The sequence below is a fragment of the Lynx rufus genome, unplaced genomic scaffold (assembly GCF_022079265.1).
Source record: "Lynx rufus isolate CCGP_SWC_20201006 ecotype Redwood Valley unplaced genomic scaffold, mLynRuf1.p SCAF_3, whole genome shotgun sequence".
NCBI lineage: Eukaryota > Metazoa > Chordata > Mammalia > Carnivora > Felidae > Lynx > Lynx rufus.
In genome coordinates this window covers 150257774-150281596 of record NW_025814845.1, presented here as the reverse complement: position 1 = coordinate 150281596, position 23823 = coordinate 150257774, and the positions used below count along the sequence as shown (strand labels likewise).

General features: G+C 49.4%; 1 protein-coding gene across 1 annotated transcript; it reads right to left on the bottom strand.

Annotated features, from left to right (window-relative positions):
• Positions 1-2348: 2348 nt before the first annotated feature.
• Positions 2349-23422, bottom strand: FAM167A (family with sequence similarity 167 member A). Its single transcript, XM_047090951.1, has 2 exons — positions 23057-23422; positions 2349-2612 (listed from the first exon to the last, which is right to left on the bottom strand). Exons 1-2 carry the CDS (start codon positions 23420-23422, stop codon positions 2349-2351), a joined length of 630 nt encoding a protein of 209 aa, XP_046946907.1.
• Between the last annotated feature and the right edge of the window lie 401 nt (positions 23423-23823).

Genomic DNA, 23823 nt, shown 5'->3' with positions numbered 1-23823 from the left:
GATCTCGGTTTCCTCTCAGAGAACAAAGCAAGGAAGGGACCATTAGGTTAACCGAACTAAATTGCCCAGTTGACGCCAATTCAATTCGGTTGACAAAATCAACAAAATCACTCAGCTTTAGTTGAGTCCAATTTTTTTCAATTACTGTAATGACGATTTCTAGAAAGAAAAAAGCAATTTGGCATTATTTGCTGAATATGGAATGGGCTTTCCTGCGTAGTTCGAGTATGTGTACCTGTGTGCCCTTCCAGAGTGAGTGGTGAGTGGGTGTGGGCCAGCCCACTACCCCACCATCCCCAGGACTCATCTCAGAGAAGCCTGGAAGGAATGCCTCTGGAGGGCTTGGCAGTGCTTGTACATAATCCCTGAGGAGAGACAGTGTGGGGTAGAGAAAATCTCCCTCCTTTCCTGCCTGAGGGGAGCTGGTCTAAAGGGCCAGGCATTCCACTGAGGTCTTTTCTGTGGACCAATCCTCTGGGCCACTGACTTCCCTCACTGCTTAGAGAGTCAGGCTGAAAACAAATCTTAGCTATGTTGATATACCTTCTTCGAAGGAAGTGTAAATCCTCTGGCTCTTTGAAATCACAAGAAAGTGACCATGTTCTTTCCTAATTAGGGAACATTCATTTACATCCTCTCACTGCCTGTCCACAAAAGAAAAACAACCTTCTTCATGTGGGTCAGGGTGTGTGTGTGTGTGTGTGTGTGTGCACGTGCATGTGTATAAGTGTGCATGGGCCCTGATGAGACTATACAGGAAGATGAAACATGAAAGAACACTTTACTTCGACTACGGAATTGTGATTGGTAATATGTGTTCTGTGGGTCCACTTTCCAGCCATTGCTCTGAGTTTGACCCAAATATTCTGAATGGCAAAGTGAGAGCTACATATAGGGGCTGAAGGAGGTGGAGAGGAGAGGGGTTGGCAGTTTGCGGGTTTGGCAAAGCATTAGGACCATCTTTGGGGTTCAAGTTCATTAATAAATGATCTGTCTAGGCATTATTAATAATGATTAAACCTGTCTATATTCTATAGCCACTAAAGAGCTGTGTAACCTAAGGGAAGTCATCTTCCTTTCCTGGCTTCACTGTACTCCTTTATGAACAAGAAGGCGTGACCAGATGATGTCAAAAGCCAACCCTCCCCTCCCCCCACCCCGCTGGTGGGAGAACACGTGCCACGTGGCATTCTACCAGGTTCGATTTCCTACCCTGTTGAGGTCTTAGTCCTCACCTTCCTGATCGTCATGCTTGTTGTCAGGGAGAACCTTTTAAAGTCAAATCCTTAACTTCTGGACTTGACCTACCCAACTGGCATCACCATTTGGACAAAAATCAAACAGTTATTAACAAGTTAGCAACAGATTAGTAACAGTCTGATTCAATTAAAATTAGTTATTTAAATCAGGCACAGAATCTCAGAGGAGGCTCAGGGCAAGCTTCTGAGGTCCCTCCAGTCTTTCTGGGGAGGGCAAGAAGGACATAGAGGTGACACCACCAGGAGAATTCGGGTTGTGGGAAATCTGCTGACAGACTTGCCTAGTCCATTTAGCCACGCCCCTGGAGGAGCAGGGTGGCGGCAACAGGGCTCTTTGGAGACTGGGATTGGTGTGTGTGGCCAGGGCAGGCAACAGAGGGCATCTGTGCTTGCCCCCCTCAAGCTGCACGGGCGTGTCCTGGCACACGCTAGAAACAAGTTACATGGCACTGGTAGGGCCAAGGTCTAAGACCGACAGCAGCCTGGCCCAGCCACTCACCGGAGGCACTGGCTGCAGCTGTGGGGCCTGGGTTCCCAAGCTCCACTTCATCACTCCTTCTGGTTTTCCCTTCCTGGTGGGTCCCTGTCAGGGCTGCTGAGTCACCTATTTAGGGTGAATTTGAGCCAGTACTTAGAAGACGGCAACAGGAGATGGGCTCATCTGACATACCTACTCATCTCCTCCCTGGATGCCCAGTGCTCTTGGTGAAGCTTTTGGCAAGAATCACAGCTTTTGGGGGTCCCCTCTGGGATCCCAGATCATAGCACCAGTGATTCTGGGAGACAAGAATGTAGGTCAGTGAGGGGAGGATGGAGACATATTATCCTGGGAGCCAGGTCTCACTGAACATCTGGATGGAGATGAACACCAGGGTCACAGACAGTCAAGGGTTGTTGGGTTCCACAGCAAGCTGGGACCCCTGAGAGAGCACCTGCCAGGAGTTTGGGGGTCCACGGTTCACCAGTCACAGGGAAGCCCTTTCTCTGGGGAGACCCACTCAGGGTGACTCAGCCTCAACTCCTTTCCCGTGTCGCCTCCCCACCTCCCGAACACTCTCTCCTAGCTCCTCTGCCCCCTTCTAGGGCTTCTCAGCACAGAGAGAACCTCCGGGAGTTGATGTTCATCTTGGTGACTCCAATGAGCTTGAGTGGTGTGGAGAGACTAAAGGAGGAGGCGAGCGGGGAGTCACAGAAGAGATCAGACAGCTCGTCCCGTTCCTCCAGCTCATAGGTGGCATCGTTGAGCATCCTCCTGTGCAGGTCACAGGTCTGCTCGATCTTCAGCTTGTTGATGTCACTGCGCAGGCGCATGAGCTGTCTGGCCAGCTGCTGGTCCTGCAGCCGCATCTCCATCTGGAAGGGAGGAAGGGAGCATCAGCAGAGAGCTGGGCTGGGGGTTACAGCTCCACAGTCTCTGACAAACACAGACCCACTGATAGGAGACCTAATTAATAGCTTGCATCATCAGTTGGTCTACCTGGAGATATTAGCATGTTCCCTGCTCCGGGAGGTGAAAAGACATACATAGCAAGATGACACATGGGGACAGATGGGTTTCCCAAACAGTACTTTGTGTTAGGCTAGATTCAATGTCTAAATCCTGGAATAGATGCATGTCAGTCCTGGCTTAAAGTGCAGTCTCATTGTTTACAGGTACGTACGGATGGAGTAAGAGTATAATGGAATGCATAGGAGTGACAAATACCAAATTCAGGAGCATGGTTACCTCTGGGTGGGAAGGAAGGAATGTGATGGGGAAAGGCAGATGGGGGCTTCAGCTGTGTTGGTAATGTTCTATACCTTATGTCCGGTGGTGGGTATACTGTTATATGATTCTGCAAACCTGTAAACAATTTACAATGCCTGCAGTGTTTCTTAACAAAGTTTCAAAAAAAGCCAAACAAAAACATGCTAATGTTTGTTGAATGTCTTACTATGAACCGCATTGTTCTAAGCTCTTCAGGTATGGATTAGTCTGCTCAGGCTGCTCTACAAATTACCATCGCCCGGAAGGCTTAACCAATAGATGTTTATTTTTCATAGTTCTGGAGGTCTGGAAGTCCAAGATCAAGGGGTGGGCTGATTCCGTTATTACTGAGGGCCTCCCGCACAGCTTGCAGACGGTCACCTTCTTGCAATATGCTCACGTGATGGAGATAGAAGGCTCTGCTCTCTCTCTCTCTTTTTTTAATGTTTATCAATTTTTCAAGGAGAGAGACAGAGTGTGAGTGGGGGATGGGCAGAGAGAGAGGGAGACACAGAATCTGAAGCAGACTCCAGGCTGTGAGCTGTCAGCACAGAGCCTGAGGTGGGGCTTGAACCCACAAACTGCGAGATCATGACCTGAGCCGAAGTCAGACGCTCAACCGACTGAGCCACCCAGGTGCCCCTCTGCTCTCTCTTTTTATAAGGACATTAATCTCATGATAGGGGGCCCTACTTTTATGCCCTCAAATCTAACCATCTCCTAAAGGCCCACCTCCAAATACCATCACACTGCGGGTAAGGGCTTCAACATATGAATCTGGGGGGGTGGGCCCAAAGATTCAGTCTATAAAAAGTATATTAACACGCTGCAGTTAATCTTGACTACAACTCTGCTAAGCAATATCACCATAATCATCTGCAATTTAGAAATGAAGAGGAGAAGCTCGCAGAGTCAGTTATTATGTGATCACAAAGGTCATAAATGGCAGAGCTGAGATGAGAAACCCAGACAATCAGACTCCAGAACCCAAACTAATGACAAGGAAGTTCTGCCTTTTCAGGTATTGTTGATATGGAGCTAGTTCTGTGCTCAGTGAACTAATAAAAGGCTCATGATACCTGGTCTAACACCCTTACGGTTTCCAAAATCCATTCACGTGCTGACTTTGTCAGGACAGTACAACCAGCCCTGAGGGATCAGCCTGGCAGTTTGGATGAGCATTTTACAAGTCTGGAAGGGTGTCAGTGAGTTGCTCAGTCACAGTTATGCCATGGCAGAGATGGGGGCTGGAGCTCACAGGACATCCTCAGGCTCCCAGCACAGAGCACTTTCCATTAACAACCCTGGGACAGGTTATCAGCTGTTCCCACATGACATGATAGTTGATTCCTTCTCACTGTTTACTCTGCCTATAATTGCAAGTGGTTCTTGTTTTAGTATTTTTGTGTCTTCAAGCTCAGCTATGCCTTTTGCCTGGTGCTTGGAACCAAACTGATTTGGAGAAATCAACCATGAGATCCCAGAGGGAACCTTTCCGTTGTTATGCAAGTGAACACAACTGTTTGCACTTGTCCCCTGTTAAGGTTTGGAACCCAGTGTCCTCCCTGGTAGAAAAGTAAGTGACTTTGCCAGTAAGCATTTTACTGTTCTTTTTTTTTTTTTTTTTTTTTTGGCTCTCTTTCATTTTTAATGTACTTCTATGGATCCCCTTTCTCTCCATTTCGTAGATGAGAAAAATCAGGATAAAAAGTCTTGCATGGGGATCAGCAAAGTTTTTAATGGCGAAATTGGTATTAAAGTTCATAGCCCCCAGTCTACTAGCTAACTTCTCAATCCTTGGACATAAAAACTCAAATTTATTGCCAACCAGAAATTCTATTGATTTAGAAGAGCACCAAACTAATGATGGCAGGCTCATCACAGGGCAGTTGGTCATTCATTCATTTGTTATGCAGCCCTTAGTCATGCCTGGAACAGGGCCAGGTGTTGTCTAAAACCCTTCTGAAGCGGATGGTGGTCAAGTTTGTCTGAAAGATAGTGTCAGCTCACTCTCATTGCTTCTGGGGTCTTGATTGAACCCCTCCCCCCCCCCCGCCATTTCTCCTTGGGGGTATTCTGTAATTTGGAGATAGAGCTCTTTGAAAAGATAGGAACTTCATGTTTTAGGTTTGAACTTTGTCACCAGGAGTTGGATCTTAGGTCTGAAAAGATCCTTTAAAGTTGGAGAATTTCAGGCTTGAGCAAGTGTCCGGGAGTATCTGTGAGATGCAGCCCGCAGGGATGCCTGGTAGAGGTAAAGGTCTACTTTTCTATGGCCAATTGATCCAGTCAAAGGTCAGAGAACAATTTAGGACTGAAATCCCATCAGAGTCAGCTGGAAAAAAGGAGTGACAGGAAGGCACATGTCCCGTTCCCTTTGACTGGACAAAGTCCACCTTGGTGGAGTCACTTCACAGACTTATTTAGCTTGGATTCATTCAACTCTGCATAAAGTAAAGAAGAGAAATAAAACCACGCTTTCAACAGGGCTGAGGATTCTGGCCATCGTTGTGCCCAAAGGAACACGAGGGGGACTGGGAACCTGCTGTTTCCCCAGCGGTCCCTGGTTCTGAGGGTGCCTTAGTGTGAGTACCTGCTTTAGGAGTCGCTCAGAGTATATGTTTTGTTATGACCCCTGCATGTAAATCAGCTACTGCATCTGAGGCACAGAAAACCAGTGTTTGTTCCAACACCACAGGGAAAACCGGCGGTGTTGGCCCTATTCGCACTAAGGGATTTTCCAAGGGTGACTCTGTGCCTTAAACATCAATTTGAGGCCCCACTGAAGAGGGAACTCCATTGGGAATCAGACCAAATCCATACAGAAATGAGCTCCCATGGCTGGAAAAAAAAAAAAAAAAACCTAAGCAAAATGTGCAGGGCTAAAAGGATTTTTGCCCCCGAAATTTTTTTCATCGTAATAAAATACGCATAACAAAATGTTTACCATCTCAATCACTTTGAAGTGTGCAGCTCAGTAGCAGCAGGCACATTCCCATTGACCTGTGGCCATCACCACCATCTTGAGGCCTCTTCATCTTGTAAAACTGAAACTCTGTGCCCATTAAACACTAACATCCCACCCCACTCCCCACCCCCACTCTACTTTCTGTCTCTATGAATTTGACCGCTCGATGTACCTTATGTAAGTGGAATCATACAGAATTTGTCCTCTTGTGACTGGCTTATTTCACTTAGCATAATGTCCTCAAGGTTCACACGGCTAAGAGGCTTTCTAATAAATGAAACTTTCTCAGAAATGTTTAGGGAACGTCAGGAGAATGGCATATCCTGAGGAGGGTGCCGAACGAGAACTGTGACATGGTTACAGAGCAGGGTCTGGGCTGGGGATGAAGGCCCTCCTTCCTTTTTCTTTCCTGTCTGCCACAGATGCACGTGGGCAGCAGAGACATCATCCCCCATCTCCTGCCACATACTGTCAGGTGCAGGTCATATAGATTATTTCGCTGCATATGCTCACAGCTCTAGATGATAGGTATTTCGATCTGTTTCACGGACGAGGAAACCCAACTCAGGGAAGTTAAAGGACTGTTCAGGATCAGCCAGGCTGGGCAAGGTGCACTCGGATCACCCGGGGGCCCATCAGAGCCCAGAGCTGGTGACCTCCCCATGGTTCCCATTTACCTGGAGGTGGTCTGGGTCCCAGAGGCAGTAGAAGGGTTAGAATCTGGGGTTCGAATCTGGATTCCAGTGGAACCCCCTCCTCACTAGTTGTGTGGGTTTGGGCGAATCATTAACTCTCCTTGAACTTCTGTCTCTTCATCTAGAGAAAAGCGATAATGCCTATTTCAAGGACTATGAGAAGCATATTAGATAATAAGGGATATGCCAAGTAAGCTGAATAGTGCCAGTCAAACAAAGGTAAGAGGTTCACTGTTTAAGCTCTTTCTCTCCAGGCCAAGGTGTAGAATGTGGAAACTGGCCAGAACTTCCCACTTTTAAGACTTTATTAAAGAGACTGAGACACTGGCCCTAAAACCTGGCCCTTGTGACTCAACTATCAGTGTGAGTTTAATGCTCTCCCTGGCAAAGACTCAACTGTAGGACGTGCTGATTTCCAATCCCCCTTCCCAGGGTGGCCTGTTGTTCCTGCAGAATAAAGGCATTTGCTGGATTTTCAGAGGAGCGCCTACAATTCCAGTAATCCTGTAATTAGGGCATAGTACTTGGTGAAAGGGGGAGAAATGTCAGCACATTGTGGTAAAAGGTTGTGTCCCTACCAGGTGAGGAAGCTCACGAAGGAGCTGGTGGACAATCGGTGGCCCTGCTGCAATAGCCAATGAATGCAGGATGGCCATCTGAGGAAATTCACAGAAGTACCTAATGTGAGAGGGCTCTGCTGTGAGGTCTCTGTAGCCAAGTCTCAGGGGAGTTGGAAGAGGGGCTGACTCCTGCCTCTGGGAGGGGTGGAACAAAAACAAAGGCTGCAGTAAACTCATGTGGAGAACAATATGGCAGTTCCTCCAAAAAGTAAGCATGGAGTTATCACATGATCCAGTAATGCCTCTTGTGGGTATATCCCTACACGGATTGAAAGCAGGGACTTGAACAGATACTCGTACACTCGTGTCTACAGCAGCATTATTCACAATAGGGGAAGCAACCCGTGTGTCCGTCGACGGGAGGACAGATAAACAAAATATGGTCTGTCCATATGACAGCCTATTATTCAGCCATAGCAAGAGATGAAATCCGGACACGTGCGACAGCATGAATGAACCTTGAGGATGATATATAAGTGAAAGAAGCCAGACACAAAAGGACAAGTACTTTACAATTCCACTCACATGACAGACCTAAGTAGTCAGACTCACAGAGATAGAAAGCAGAATGGGGTTGCCAGGGGCTGGGTGGGGGGGGCGGATACAAGAATGAGGAGTTAATGTTTACTGGGGACAAAGCTTCAGTTGGGGGAGAAGGAAGCACTTCTGGAGATGGACGGTGCTGATGACCGCGTAACAATGTGAATGTCCCTAATGAGTTGTACACTTAAAAATGGTTAAAAGGGGGGCGCCTGGGTGGCTCAGTCAGTTGGGTGTCTGACTTTCGCACAGGTCATGATCTCATGGTTCCTGAGTTCAAGCCCCATGTCAGACTCTGAGCTGACAGCGTGGGGCCTGCTTGCAATTCTCTCTCCCTCTCTCTCTGCCCCTTCCCCCGCCTGCTCTCTCTCTCAAAGATAAATAAACATTAATTTTTTTTAATCTTTAAAAAATAAAGCAATGGTTAAAATGGTAATTGTATGTTATATGTTATATTTTACCACAATTAAAGAAACAGAAAAAAACTATATATTTGGGGTGATGATTCTGACTTGATTTGCCCAGAGCCTTCCCGGTTTTTGTCCCCAGAGTCCCATATCCCAGAAGCCTCCCTGTTCCCCGGCAAACAGGGATGGCTCATCACTCTCCCTTCAGTAAGTGTGGATGTTGCAGGCATTGGTGATGAGGACCTATCCTGGTGGTCAGAGGCTCATCTGTGTGATGGGTTCTTTTTTTTTTTAATTTTTTCTCAACATTTATTTATTTTTGAGAGACAGAGAGAGACAGAGCATGAGCAGGGGAGGGGAGACACAAGATCAGAAGCAGGCTCCAGGCTCTGAGCTGTCAGCACAGAGCCTGATGTGGGGCTTGAACTCACAAACCATGAGATCATGACCTGAGCTGAAGTTGGATGCCCAGCCGACTGAGCCACCCAGGCACCCTGCGTTCTTTTTTTTTAAGTTTATTTATTTTGAGAGAAGAGAGCCCACACGGGGGAGGGGCAAAGAGAGAGGGAGAGAGAGAAGCCATGCAGGCTCCATGATGTCAGTGTGGAGTGGGGCCCAACACAGGGCTCGATGCCACGAACCGTGAGATCATGACCTGAGCTGAAATCAAGAGTTGGACGCTTAACTGACTGAGCCACCCATGCTCCTCTGTGCGATGCATTCTGTAACTTGAGTGGCACTGGGAACCGAGGAGATCCTGAAGGAAGCGGAGTGGTCTGGGAGGTTAAAGGCCTTTCTGGGGTAGGTTGGAGGAGCAGTGGCCACAGAAAGAGGGGCTCAGACCTCTGGGAGGTGGAGAGAGTACAGTATAACCTTGGTTTGCGAGCATGATTCGTTCCGGAAATGCTTGTAATCTAAAGCACTTGTATATCAAAGCGAATTTCAAGAACCATTGGCTCCATTGTGATCGTGTGACCTGCGGCGTCACATATGACTAGCGTTGCAAGACATCCCACATTTATCAACTTAAAATTTATTAGAAATATTTGCCCGTCTTGCAGAGCACTTGCAGAAAAATTTACCTGCAAACCAAGGTTTTACTGTATTTTGTTCTTTGGCAATGGCCCTTGCAGCCTTTGGGAGAAGCGGCATTTTTGTGGCGATCTGGAGAATTTGCTTCCTTCCTCAGCACACCTTGCCCACTGGCTCTGTGTTCACTTGCTCAGTCTAGAACACTCCTTGATGCTTTGGCATTCCAGGGAAGCGAATGCCTTCGTTCCCAGTTGCCATTGGGATGTGCTCGAATGCTTTCTTGGGCCTGCTATCCACGGGTCTAAAATGTCCTGAAGATTTAAGGAGTTTGAAAAAATACAAAAGGCATGTAACTATCAGACTATTGGGAGCACAAGAAGCAATTCTTCGGAACATACCGCCTTAACCCACAGCAGCCTCTGCTTCCTAACACGAGTGGTCACGCCTGGCGGGTCAGACACAGCCTCCTCCGTCCACACAAGTCCTCCTGGCAGCCCTATCTGTGATCTGTTTCATTTCTATTCTCTAGTCCTTCATTTTTCTGGAGGATCCTCCTGCACCTTTGCCCCTGAAAGTTTCTGTTCCCTTAATTTGGAGAAAACAACAAGATGGGGCAGTGGCATGAGACAAGGCCCTGTGCACACTTGTAAGCATATTTGGGGCAGAGGTTTGCAAATCTATCTCTAAAGCTCACCCCGAAGAAACCCAAGCACCAAGGGCAAACCAGAGGGGATATGACTGAGCTGGATTGAGGACCATTGGGATTAGCACAAATCCAGGAAGACAGAAAGTATCCCAAGGTGATCAAGGGCATTTTGTTTAATCCCCATTTCTGAGGTTCGTATCTAAGCCACCCCAACCCAACAGTTACAATTAGTCTCTGAATGATGTTGAAGAGAGGCAGAGTATAAAATCCGGGCTATTTTCTCAGCCGTGCATGAAAGGACAGCATGCGCTCTATTCTCCACGAGTCTTAATTCTTGAACCTTAGAAATAGTTTTTGTAAGCTGTCTGGTGATTTTTACATAACTTAGCTGAAAGGTCCAGATTGTTGTTTTAATCAGCACTGTGTAGGAACACACTTAGAAGCCTGGAGAAAATATTATTCATTATTTGATCTTGGATTTGGCCTCTGAGAAAGAGCCAGAATAATGTTGTTAGGAAAGAAAGCAAGTGGTGTCGTTGAAATGTGCTGCTGGAGGCAACTTCAGGGTCTGGGAAATTTTTTTTCATTTTTTTTCAAACACCCTTAGAAACCAAACTGTGCATGGACTGATTTTCAGGCAGAGCTGTTGACTCAAGTGTTTCTCAAAGGTCCCTACTCTGGCGGCAGTGGGCCACCGTTCCCGGCAAATGGAGGCTGCATTCACAGGCCGGCACACACTCCCCGTGGCTGCTGCCTTTGGGCAGATGCCAAGCTGGACATGAGTTCTCTTGGATGCCGCTGGCCTGGGGTGTGGGTGGCCTGAAGGGCACCATGGCTCCCATCCCCTGGGGCAGAATATGACATGTCTGTCTGTCTGGGCTCCTCCGAGGGGCTCTTGTGCTCCCCTTGGAGCCATTGTCTGCTGGGAAGGAAAGTTCGAGCAGACCTCAGAGCCAGCCCAGAGAGCAGGGGGCGCTTCAGGCCCTGCCAGGGACTGTCCATCCTCTGTGGTAAGAGTCAAGCTCTATGTATATGATAAGGTCTTTGGTTTTCAAACTTGAAAGGTCCTAGGCCAAACTGCATCTTTACTCATGAGACTGGCCTTTGGGAAGGACAGAGTGATGCACTCTGAACAATTCCCAGATCTGTCCCAAGAGGCTCTGGGTTCTAGCTGGCTTTGGTCTCAATGCTTGCATGACATCAAAATTCACATGTTGAAATCCTCATGCCCAATGTGATGGTATTTGGAGGCGGGGCCTTTGGGATGTGCTTAAGTCATGAGGGGTGAGCCCTCATGAATGGGATTGATGATCTTATGAGAGAGTCCAGAGAGATCCCTCACCTCTTCCACCACGTGAGGACTCGTGAGAAGTCTGTGACCCAGAAGAGGGCCGTCTCCTGACCCTGCTGGCTCCCTGATCCTCGACTTGCAGCCTCCAGACTGTGAGAATTAGAGGTCTGTTGTTTATAAGCTACGCAGTCTGTGGAATTTGGTTGCAGTGGCACCAAGGGACTATGACACCGTCTTAGATCAGCCCTAAGGAGATGAGTGGCTCTGGGCAGGTGATGCGACCCCTATATGGAAAGGGGATGCTGATCACCTTCCCCTACCTGATAAGATTGCATCCTGGACACGAGGTAGGCCTGGGAACTGTGCATCTGAGAAAGGAATGTTGGGAAGGACAAGCCCAGACTCGCATACTCACTACTCACAGTCACCCCGGCTCCTTCCTGCCTCCTCTCCCACTGTCTGTGCTGGGCCCTACACTCAAGAGGCTGATGGACAAGTCTCTCCCCTTCTTCAAATCTTTCAAAGGTACAACCAGCCTTCCTGGCTCCCTTGCTTTCTCCAGCCTCAGCTCTCCCATTCTGAGCCTCTTCCCCTCCACGGCAGCCATGCTAGGTCCTTATTCCCTCTCCTAAAACCACTCTTTCCCCTCCCATCATCCTTCAGGCCCAGTGTTTGCCCCTAAACCCTGCAGGCCTGGTGATATTCCTCACCACGAGTGCCTCCTACCACGGCACCTACACAAGGCATCGATTGTGTTTGTTTACTCATCTGTCTCCCCACCAGCTGGTAAAACAGCAAGGAAAAATGAAGACTGTGTTCATCAGGCCCATCCCAGTGCCTGGTGCATAACTCTGGCACTCAAAAGCCATTTGTTGAATGAATGAATGAATGAATGAATCAATCAATCAATCAATGGGTGATACCTCCTCAGAGCCAGGTTTTGATTTTCTACAGCTGGGACAATCCTAGGGCAACGATTCTTGACTTTCTCACCCGTGCTACCCTCCATGCCTTGGAGAGGCAGTGAGTAGAATGAACAGAGTCTTGGCTCATGGGTTCCAAGTCCTTCACTACTACTCACTAGTGGTGCAACTCTGGTCACGTTGCTCAAGCTGTCTGAGCTTCAATTTCCTTATCTGTGAAATGGGCATAGTAATAATATTCGCTCTGAGAATTCAATGAATAACACATATAGAAGGCACTTTGTATAGGACATGAGGTTCCAGAGGTTTTAAGTTCCACTTTATCCCTTCTTCACAGTCAGAGCTGCAGGGCTCAGCATTTTGTTATTTCCCATATGACACTCATCACTCCTACTGTTATAGGAATCCTTGAGTGCCGAGGCCCTGTATCATTCTTCTTTGCTCCCCCAACAGGGCCTGGAGCAGAGCTAGTCACCAAATCATGCCTCCCACACACGTTGCAGGTGATTGCTTGCACCTGACACCTGTGCTGTTTTTCACATGTAAGCACAGCCCGGTGGGGCTGGTAGGGGAGTCTTAGCATCTCCTTCATCACATGGCTTGTCTGGGTTCCCGGAGCTGGTAATGCCAAAGCACTTCAGGGTTTGAAACGGAGGCCGGGGATCCTTCCAGGCAGGGTGTCCTTAGCTTGGCCAGTGTGGGGCCTTCCCCAGCTTCCCAGCCACTGCCCTGGACGGCCAGCGGGGGCCTCGCTGGGCCAGCAGCCGGTCCTAGAATGGTGCCACTCACTCTGGGCTGCAGCGGGGCCTCCAGCCAGACTCCAGGAGGGCTGGCTTCCTCCAACACGCCCTGCTGGGGTGTCTCTGGGTGAGGGAGCTGACAGAGAGGAGACATGCCTGCGGGGACTGTGTTCCTGCTCTTCCACGAGCTCCTTGCATTGCCTTCAGAACTTGCACCTACAGGAAGCACTAACTGTTCCAGGCAGGGATGTCTTCCTGAAGAGATTGCCTGGAGACCAGCTTCAGCCGGGACAGTTGTCAATTGAATGAAGGGTGCTGCTGAGGCACCCTGGCATCCATAGAGAGCCCCGAGGAGACCTATAGATCGCCAGTGTTGGGACTTCTAGACTTTTCCTGGGTTCTGGGCCTCCCGGCTTGAAAACTGATAGAGTGGGAGTTTCACGCCTGATGCCAAGCAAGCCCACGAACCAGCCAGAAGCACTGGCTGACCAGGAGTGACGGAGAGCTGCTGTGGGGACAAGAGCCCTGCGGAACTGGGGCTTGTGTGTGTAACCGAGGCTCCCAAGCACCTGTAGTTTCTATCTATAGATTCTCACTGTGCCTTCAAGAGGAAGCGAAGCCACTCTATTTTCTGCCCCACCTTCCAGGCACGATTGAGGCCATTTTGCTCTCCAAAGTCCTTTCACACTCCGTTACCCTGGAGCCTGCCTCCTTAGGAAGAACAGATGGTTTGGGCCTCATCTGCCTGGGGACCTCACAGCAGCCTATGGCACTGGGGTGAACTCAGAACCCACCTCAGGAGAGTATTTGCTGTGCCTGGGGAGCGTCTGGAACCCATCTCCCCCGTCACAGTCCAGAGTTAGGGCATGAGGCGGGGGTGCCCCCTCCCCCACATGCCCCGGCGGCTTAGGAAGGTCACAAACTGGTGAGTACGGTGGACTGTGGCCAGCAGTGGCTACGGGGGCTGCCAGCAGAGTGTGAGCTGAGGAGCGGGTAGGTGGGAGAGGGCCGGGTGGGGGCCTGTGAGAGCTGACTGATGGGCACACTCTCTACATATGTCCCTCCCTCACTGAAAGACGAGGGTGATCCGCCCTTTGGCTCCCCCCTGCTCTAGCATTCTGCGGTCCTGTTCTAGCTAGCACTATTAGAACGAGCACTGGTAGAGGAGTTCGCTCCTCCTCGGGCCCTCATGCTCGTGGGCACGCCTGCCCTGGGCGGGGAGCCTCGCGGGAGGCAGAGAAGCCAGAACTTCCGACTGGCTTTGGACTCTCCTTCTCCCCTGGCTCCTGAGCTGCCCGCGGGCTCCGGCTGGCCCAGCAGCTGTGGGCCGTGGCTCCTGAGTGCCAGGCCCTTGGTGCAGACCTAGAAACCGTTTCCGCTGCCAAAAGCTCAGCCGCCTTGAGGGAGCCTCTCTGTCACCTTTCCCTGGCTTTTGCCTGCTCACTGGCTGTGTCTGGCTCAGGCTTGTGCCCCGGGACGTGACCAACAACAGCCTTTGGGCAGTGCTCTTTTTTCTTTTTCTTTTTTTTTTTTTTTTGACCTGGTGGCAGCTTGGGGACAGGGGTGGTTCCAGAAGCTTGTAAAATAATACATCCCTCAGAAAGGGGCTGTTCAGCCTGGGCTTGAACAGCCTCTTCTGATCCTATGTGGCCTTTGTATTAGAATAATGAAGACTTCTGGGTGGGGGGGAATTCTTGGAAAGAGTGCAAGATCAAGTAAGCTTTGGAGGATAATTGGCCAGAGTTCCGGGAGTTGAGAGAATATGTTGAACGAGCATAACACTTCATGAAACACAAAGTGCGTTCGTGCTCATTTGATCACAGGAGGAAATCTGTATTTCCCCTTCAAGGCAGAGGTTCTGAGGTCGGGCAGATCTGGGTTCAAACCCCTGCCCTGCCGGTTGATCTTGGCCAAACTACTTTACCTCAGTTTTCCCATCTGCAAAATGGGGCTGGTGCCTACCTTAAAAGAGCACCGTGCATATGACATGGTGTGATGGATATAAATATACACATTTAGTACATAGTACCTGACTACTTTAGGAACTCAGTAAGTGCTCACTGCCCTCCCACCCCTGTCCTCCTCGTGTTCCCTTTATAACACTCGGCCAGGTAGGTATGTATTATCTCCATTTCACAATGACAAAACCTAGGGCTAGGTTAATTCGTTTTCCTAAAGTCACGCACCTAGGACATAGTAGAACCTGACTGGAAGTCTAGTTTAGTTACACATTTGATGCTCTTCCCACTTCACCTGTGACTGGTTAGGGACCCAGTTGCATTAGAACCCCCCTCAGGCACTTATCACGTTCCTGACACCACCCTAGCTTTATGGAATCTGAATTTCCACGGAGGGCTGGGAGGGATCTGTAGTTTTAACAAATACCCCGGGGGCCTCTTCCAACAGTTACTACACAGTAATGTATTGTAACTGGGAGGGTGCCCATCAGAGGAATTGGGTTTTAATTACTATAGGAAGAATGTGAATGGGGACTCAGGAGAAGCCTGATGTCAGTCATGCTTAAAGCCAAGCATTCACTCGGGTGCTGACGAAGCTAGGGATCTGTGTATGTCCCTTTGGTTAATTTCACCGTCCAGCATGCCTGGAACACAGTGACCACTTCGCGTGCACCTGAGCTCCCTAAAGCCTGTTGAAACTGTATTTTCTATACCTCTAGTATAGCTCTTGCCACACCGTGTCGCTGTGTTTTGGGTCTGTCTCCTCCACAAAGGGGGGCACCTGATAGAGAACCCTGGCCCATTCCCCCTGGCCCCCACCGGCACACAGCCTCTAAGTGCAGGCATTCAGTGGACTCTGGCTATCCTGGATGAAGAGAGGACTGGATGAAAGGAACCCCGCCTGTCCCTTACAGCTGCTATTCTGGATGGGTGCCACCATCAGGCTCCTACCTCTGGCTCCTGTCTCCCTTTCCTCTCTACTGCAAGACAGTCAAAGGAAGGAAAGAGACAGGACCTGATTCTTGGGCTTCATCTCACTGGTCAACCCCCTTCCAACCCCACCCCATCAGCTCTCACCTTGAGAGAGGAATTTCTGGGGATCCAGGCCTTACTTTTCTTACCTCAGTCTAGGAGATTCTATGCCTTTTTAGAAAAATCTGTAGATTACAAAGTGAGGAATGTGTACCGATTACACTGGCAAGACAGGCAAGAGCTTGGAGCTTTTCTTTCTTTTGCCTTTTATGTTTAAATCTTTTTTCTTCCCAATTATATGTAATATATTCCTTTTTTGGAAACTTCAGAAGCTACAGAAAAGTCCAAAGAATAATATTGGCACCCAGAAGGAAAGATCATTGACGTTTTGTCCTATTTCCTTTGCTGGTGCCTTTGTTTACAAATACTTTAATAACCACCGAAGGGCCAGTATGTGGCCAGATTAACTGAACAGAATCTTCTCTTGCAGGCTGTTCGTGCCGGACGGGCTGAAAGCCCCCAGCTACATGGAGAAGACTTAGAATTGGGCAAAGGAACCCTCGGACTAGAAACTTCTTGTGACTCAAACCCCAGCTCAGCCAGCACCTCCCTGGATGGCTGTGAGCAAACGATGATCCTTATCACAGAATGGCCACAGCTGCCCCAGTCCCGGATAAGGGTGATTATGAGGCATTGCTAATAACTTTCTGTAACCCTTTACATGTGTCCTGTTTACACATGTAATAAGCAGGGTTTGAAATACAGGCTTTCTGACAGCTCCTGGTCCCACTGACTAGAGCACTGAACGTGAGTACCTATATCTGGTACAAGGTGAGTGACCTGGATCCAGACCCAGGAGATGTGGGTCTGTGTCTTCATTTGGCCATGCCCTTGCATCATATGACTTTGGGGTTAAGTCCCTTAACCTGTCTGATCTCAGGCTTATCATCTTTCTGAGCCTCCGTCTTCTCCTTTGTAAAATGGGAATAGCAAATACCTCCAAGCCTTCTCACAGGATACTGTACATAAAAGTGCTTTGGGGACCATAACACGCTCCCTGGATGTTCCCTGGAAGCATTATCGTGGCTTCACTTTCACATTTCTCACTTTGTGTCACCAGAAGATGCTTCGTGAGTTTGAACTGCCATTCGGCTGTATGGCTCAGCAGAAATGGATAACCCCGGCCTTGTCAGCTGTGCCTGGGACACACCAGTCATGTGCTTGCCAAGCAGGCAGCACAGGCAAGAAAGGGTTAGTCAGGAGAGGCTGAAATCAAGCTGTGGCCACAGAGGGCCCAGCTGAGTTCAGGTCCATGACCTCCTGCCACCTGCCACGGCAGGCCCTAGAATTATTAAAACTTGTCAGGTTCCTCTTCCCTTTTTCTAACAACCATAAACACCTTTCTGGGGGGCTTTCTGCAGGGATCAAACACCTGCATGAAGCTGAAAAAAAAAAAAAAAGATCTGTCAGCGCCCAAGGATTCTTGCCACGAAGACAACCCTTTAGGAAGCTGGAATGTTTTGTTTTGTTTTTAGTTTGGGCACCACACAGGCCAAGAGAAGATTCCTCCCTTTTCTTTCTCTTTCAGGTTGGCAAGGGGAACATTTTAGCAGGGTTGACGAGAACATTTTAGCAGGGTTGACGAGAACATTTTAGCAGGGTTGACGAGAGAAGGCAGAAGGGAAGGTCCCCTTTCCGCTTGTGCTACAAGCTCTGGGACCAAGCACAGTCGGAGAGGTTTGTGAAATGTTCTGAATTCCAGACTCAGCTAGAGAGCTGAGTCCCACAGCGTCAGGCTCAGGCTCGTCCCAGCTCACCCTTTCCTGAAGGAATGCCCCCACACTAGGCCACTTGGCCACCTCGCGAGGCCTCCCCAAAGGCAAGACGCCAGAAGCTGGGACTTGCTAGCAACACGAACAGTGTGGAACCAGCAGAGATGCACCACGGCCACTTGACTGGCGTCTGAGTCAGTCTCCTGCAAACACAGAGCCTGCCATAGTCAGAAGGCCACAGGGTCCCTGGATACTTGGAAAGGCAAGGGCCAGGCCTTTCTAGCTGGGAGGGGTAACACCAATGGGGTTTGAGGATCTCCACCTTCCTTGTATCCTCCAACACAGCAACCTGAAGGAAACGTGTGCCCTGCCTCCAGATCCCCGGAGCATGTCAAGAATGACTTGTCATTTTCCCTGTGGTGAAATTGGAGAGGAAGAGTGTACCCCCAAAGGAGCTCTTAGGATCCTTTCTTGCCCTGAAAATAATATTCAGGCAGTCACTCTCTGCCTTTGAGCTGGCCTCGTAGGAGGCTGGGGGTGGACTAGTCTGTCCATCCAGACCCAGCACGGTCTGCCTCTAGAAGAGTCAACATTGACAACAAAGCCTCACTGAGTTTATTAACTGCTCCCGGGACAGCCCTGCGGTGATCATAGGGCTGTTCAGGCCTGCCCTCTCCTGGGCACAAACCCACTGCTGAGCCAAAACTTCCATCAAATTGAGGGTCTGGCATCATGTAGGGAAATCAGCGGCCTGACTGACTGAATTACAGATTTTTAGTCTGTGACCTTGGCCACATCGAGAGAAAAGACAAATTTGCATAGAAGCCTGACAAACTGGCAGAGAGAGCCTGCCCAGGTATAGAGAAAACTTAATTCCGGGCTTAAAATAAAACAAAGGTTATTTGAAACCACTTTCAGTGGGTTCAGAAAACAGGTTAATTTTTAATGACATCTTCAATGACTTAACAGATGACGAATTAGGAAAACAAATGGCATGGAGATTACTATTTTGACTAAAATTTTAAAAATGTGAGAATGGGTTTGTTGTTCAGACGCTGAACTCTGCTCAACAGTCCAAGGATTTTACAAGTAGCCTTTGTTACTATTTAATCCCCGAAGATAAGCGGGCAGAAGTGCACGTTCAAGCTGGCTTGCCAGTCTGCATTTGAGCTGCTTTTGACCTCAGACATACAATCTGATGGAATCTGGTTCTCGGACAGCTCAGTGTGGGATGCTGGGACTTCCTTCTCAGAGGCCCTTTTACTGGCTGAGCCCCAAGCTATAAAGGTGGTTATGGCAGCAGCACGGCTCGGGGTGCAGGCCTGGGGATCCCTGGGGCTTCCCTCTAAAGTCCCTTCTTGGTCCCCTGGCCTCAGTCTTGCATGCCTCTCAGTCCTTGGATCTCAAAGTGTGGTCCATGGATCAACAGTGTAGCATTTCCTGGGAACTTGTTGGAAATTTGAAATCATGGACCCACATCCCAGACCAATAGGATCAGAATCTTCAGTTTAACAAGAGAGCCAGGCAATCTGCGTGTACATTAGTTTGGGAGTCACTGCTCCAAGGGGTGCTCCAGAGTGATTTCTGGAACACAAATGCACCCCTGTCGTTGCTGATTCAGCATGCCCAAGGGGCCCTTTGCGGGAGGGCCGCCTCTCCTGCCTCACCTCCTGCCTCTCTCCCCATAGCCCTCTACTCTCAGTGGTAAAGGCTGAGTTCACGCTCTGGCTCTGCCACTTACGAGTCATATCGTCCTAGGCAGGGCATCTGACTTCTATGAGCCTCACTTTACTCATCTGTAAAATGGAGACAATAATGGCCATCACACAGTTCTGATGTAATAATGGCAGGAGGACCGGACTCTCATTCAATCTGGTTTCTTCCCCCGCCCTCCCCTTCCCATGCATTCTGTTGACTGCTAGCATCTTTGTGAACACACATTTTTAGGAATCACAAAGCAAAATCAATTGTCTTTGGAAGATCCTATGTAGTATGGTGGCTAAGAAAAGCATGGACAATGCAACCAGTCGGGCCACGGTTCAAATTTCTACTCTCTCGCTTATTGCCACATTTCTCTTTGAGCCTCAGTCGTCTCCTCTGTAACACGGGGTTAACAGGAAAGTGATGTGACAATCCAAAGAGGTAAGTAATGCATGTGAAGTGTCTGACACACAATAAACACTCATCTGGTGACAAATCTCAGAATTGTTATTATTATGATTACTGTTACCCACCCCCATTAGCACAGAGAAACGGTGGGGAGGGTGGAAAATACCATGCAAATAAACTCTGCGGCCACTCTTGAAAAAAATATGGAGTTTCCTCAAAGAGTTAATAATAGAACTACTTACGACCTAGGATTGAGTACTATCTACTCAAAGGATACAAAAATACAGATTTGAAGGGGTACATGCATCCCCATGTTTATAGCAGCACTATCCACAATAGCCAAATTGTGGAAACAGTCCAAGTGTCCACTGACTGATGAATGGATAAAGAACAGACGGTATATACATAGACAATGGAATGTTACTAAGCCGTCAAAAAGAATGAAATTTTGCCATTTGCAATGATGTGAATGGAGCTAGAGAGTATCATGCTAAGCGAAATAAGTCAGTCAGAGGAAGACAAATATCCATATGATTTCACTCATGTGTGGAATTTAAGAAACAAAACAAACAAGAAAAGGGAAAGAAGAAGAGAGAAGGCAAACCAAGAAACAGACTCTTAACCTTAGAGAACAAACTGATGGTTACCAGAGAGAAGGGGTTAAATAGGTGATGGGGGGGGCGCCTGGGTGGCGCAGTCGGTTAAGCGTCCGACTTCAGCCAGGTCACGATCTCGCGGTCCGTGAGTTCGAGCCCCGCGTCGGGCTCTGGGCTGATGGCTCAGAGCCTGGAGCCTGTTTCCGATTCTGTGTCTCCCTCTCTCTCTGCCCCTCCCCCGTTCATGCTCTGTCTCTCTCTGTCCCAAAAATAAATAAATGTTGAAAAAAAAAATTTAAAAAAATAAAAAAAATAAAAATAAAAAATAAAAAAAAAAAATAGGTGATGGGGATTAAGTAATGCACTTGCTGTGAGTGATGAGTACCGGGAGTTGTATGGAAGTGTTGAATCACTAGATTCTACACCTGAAACTACTATTGTACTGCATGTTAATTAGCTGGAATTTAAATAAAAACTAAAACAAGAAAATGGGGCGCCTGGGTGGCTCAGTCAGTTAAGCATCCGACTTCGGCTCAGGTCATGATCTCACAGTTCGTGAGTTCAAGCCCCACGTCGGGCTCTGTGCTGACAGCTTAGGGCCTGGAGCCTGCTTCCGATTCTATGTCTCCCTCTCTTTCTCTACCCCTCCCCCGTTCATACTCTGTCTCTCTCTGTCTTTCAAAAATAAACAAACATTAAAAAAATTAAAAAAAAAACGCCTACCACACTGTATATAAAAAAAAAAGGAAAAAGAAAATACCACAAATACAAAGCACTATTTAATGCTGATATTCCCTGTACTTCTTTAAGACAGCCTTCGGCAGCCAAGTTAGTCCTGACAATTAGCGCGTCTCTCTCTGCCTACAGAGCATTGCTCTCTACGTTACCCGTGGTTGTCCTTCACCTGGCCCACCTGCCCTCTCTCAGCACAGGCTGGCAAGGGCACTCATGCTACTTGGTTTGCAATGGCTGGGCAAGAAAAAGGAGCACAGCCTGCTCATCTGTAGCAATGCTTTTCGATCAAGGCTGCAGTTTGGAAGCACCTGGGGAGCTTTAAAATCTACTGATGCCTGGGTCCCGCCCCACTGACATTCATTTGATTGATCTGAGGCCTGTCTAGGCTCTGGGACATTTTGAGCCTTCCCAGGTGATTCTAATATGCAGCTGGGGTTGAGAGACACCTCTCTCATCTAGAGGACAAGGAGGACAAGTTCTAGAGAACTCCCTACTGGTTTACACACAGGGAATTCCTTCTCTAATCTCCGCCCCAAAGGGGGGCCCACAAAGAATGCTAAATTTATTTAGAAAGCAAAAGCCTCCACTCCCAGAAGCCATGAAACCTCAAATGGACCCAAAGCCAAGTAATTGAATCCTTGATTGATGGGGATATTTTTGTTCTCTTTATGAAAAAAAATTAAAGCAGTTCAGCCTCAGGAATTTAAAGACTAGCTTCCATGGGCCATTTTGGCCACTGCGTGTCTCTCTTTCCTCACCTGTTAACCGCCCCCCACGCCCCCGTGGGTACCCAGCGGCAGTGGAGTGCCCAGAGACAGAGTGTGAATCCACAGGTGGCCTGCCTCCTACACAAGCCAGCTCACACTCCAGTTACTAAGGACAGGCACAGCGGAATGGTGTGTTTGAGAAGCAGTTTCATCATTAAAGATTAAAACCAAAAAAAGATTTCCAATTAATCAGACGCCTGAGTCCCTGATCCTCGCTTCCCCCTACCCCAATTATTTACTTCACCCCATGAGGAATTCCAGGCCCCAGTGGGGATTTATTTTTCAGGACTTTGCAGAACAAACCAGGCAGGCCTCCGCCTACCCTGTTGACGCAGGAGTTATGAGTGGCTCTGGAAGTCAGTTGGCCCTTGGGTGCTGGCTCACCTGTGGCCAGAGTGGCCTGACGGGACAGGTGTGACCTGGGCCACAGGTGATGAGGAGGCAGAGGAGTTGAGATTATGGGGACAATTAGCATCATGCCTGGACCAGTGATTCTCCCCTGGGCTATGGGTGCAAAGCTGTGAACACCATCCCCTTTCTCACCTGCTCAGAGGTGCCACTGATGGGAGCCTGCTGTGCCCGTGGGCAGAGAAAAGGTCAAGCTGTGAACGCCCCAAACATACCTGTTGCTCATGCGCATTCCCCCAGCCCCACCCTCATCCTGACTTCTGGGCAGATTCCCACTCATCCTGGGCGGGGGGGGGGGGGGGGGGGGGGGGGGGGGGATGGGGGCAGCCCAGAGTTTTCACTGCAGGCCTGATCAGCCACGCCACCCCCTGGGCAGTTCTTCACACACTGCTCAGTAGGAACGGAGCACCTTGGGCTGAACCTGAGCCACTCACAGCAGCCCCCCAGCACGCAGCCCTGCACTCCAGCACAGCGCTCTCAGGAGCCACCAGCCCCAGGCTGGATGGAGGGTGGGAGGGTTTCAGAGAGGAGGGGCATCACACTCCAGGAACACCCTTAGCGGTCCAGGGGCGAAAGTATGGGACTCTGCTCCAGGGGGCAATGGAGAAGGTGGGGGTCGCAGGGCACACTTGCTTCCTCCATAAGTACCTGTGAGGAGGGGCTGACTGGCACGCGGACCTCATGTAACCGCACAGTAAAGAGGTCTACCCTTGGTAACAGGAAAATGGACAGATATGCAATTGGGAGGGATAGAGATAGGGGGAGAGACAGAGAGAGATGAAGAGAGACACAGAGGAGAGACAGAGAGAGAGAGAGAGAGAGAGAGAGAGAGGCATCTTTTCTGGGGATTCTTGGAGGGGCACCCACTTACCAGTTCCTTCCTGAGCCAGGCTATCGCTTCGTCGATACTTTCAAAGCCTTCCAGCTTCCCGGCGGGCTGCGGCCCAGCAGCCCGGCTGGCACCCCCGTTACGTGGGGCATGCTGCCCGGGCTCTCTCTGGGGGGACGAGGGCTCCTCCTCTCCACACTCCCCCTGCTCAGCAGCTGGCCTTGGGAAGGGCCACGTCTGCTCCTCCAGCCTGGCCTGCCATTCCAAGTAGGAGGGCCTTCGGGTCTCCAGCCTCAGTTTCTCCGTGAGGGCCTTCAGGCTCCTGAGGTGGTCATCGGGAGGCAGGGCGGCTCCAGGCTCTTCTTCCCCACCTACCATTTCTTCTACTTGGATCTGGGGCACGGACATTCTAGAGTCTGCTGGGGGAGCCAGACATGGGAGGTGGTGGGGGGCGCTGAGGAAATCTTGGTGGGTGGCAAGGCTGGGTCCAGCTCTGGAATGATCTCATCCAGCTGGGGTGAAGGCGCCTGAGGGCATCGCTAGGATGCGAGCAGCTCCCGGAGCCGAGAGGGACTGTGGATGAGCCACGCAGAGTTCCCTCCAGAGCGGCTGTGGAGGTTCAGGATTTAAGATTCTTCCCGGAGTCCCGTGGCTGCCATGCTTCACAAAAGGCAGGAATAGACAAGCGGTAGCAGGAATCTTTGGGGGGCAGATTTGCCAAGAAGATCTGTCAGTTCTGGAGGCACAGGAGGATCAGAGACTGGCAGGGAAGTGGGACTGGGCTCCCTCCACAGGGGAAGGGCAGGTGG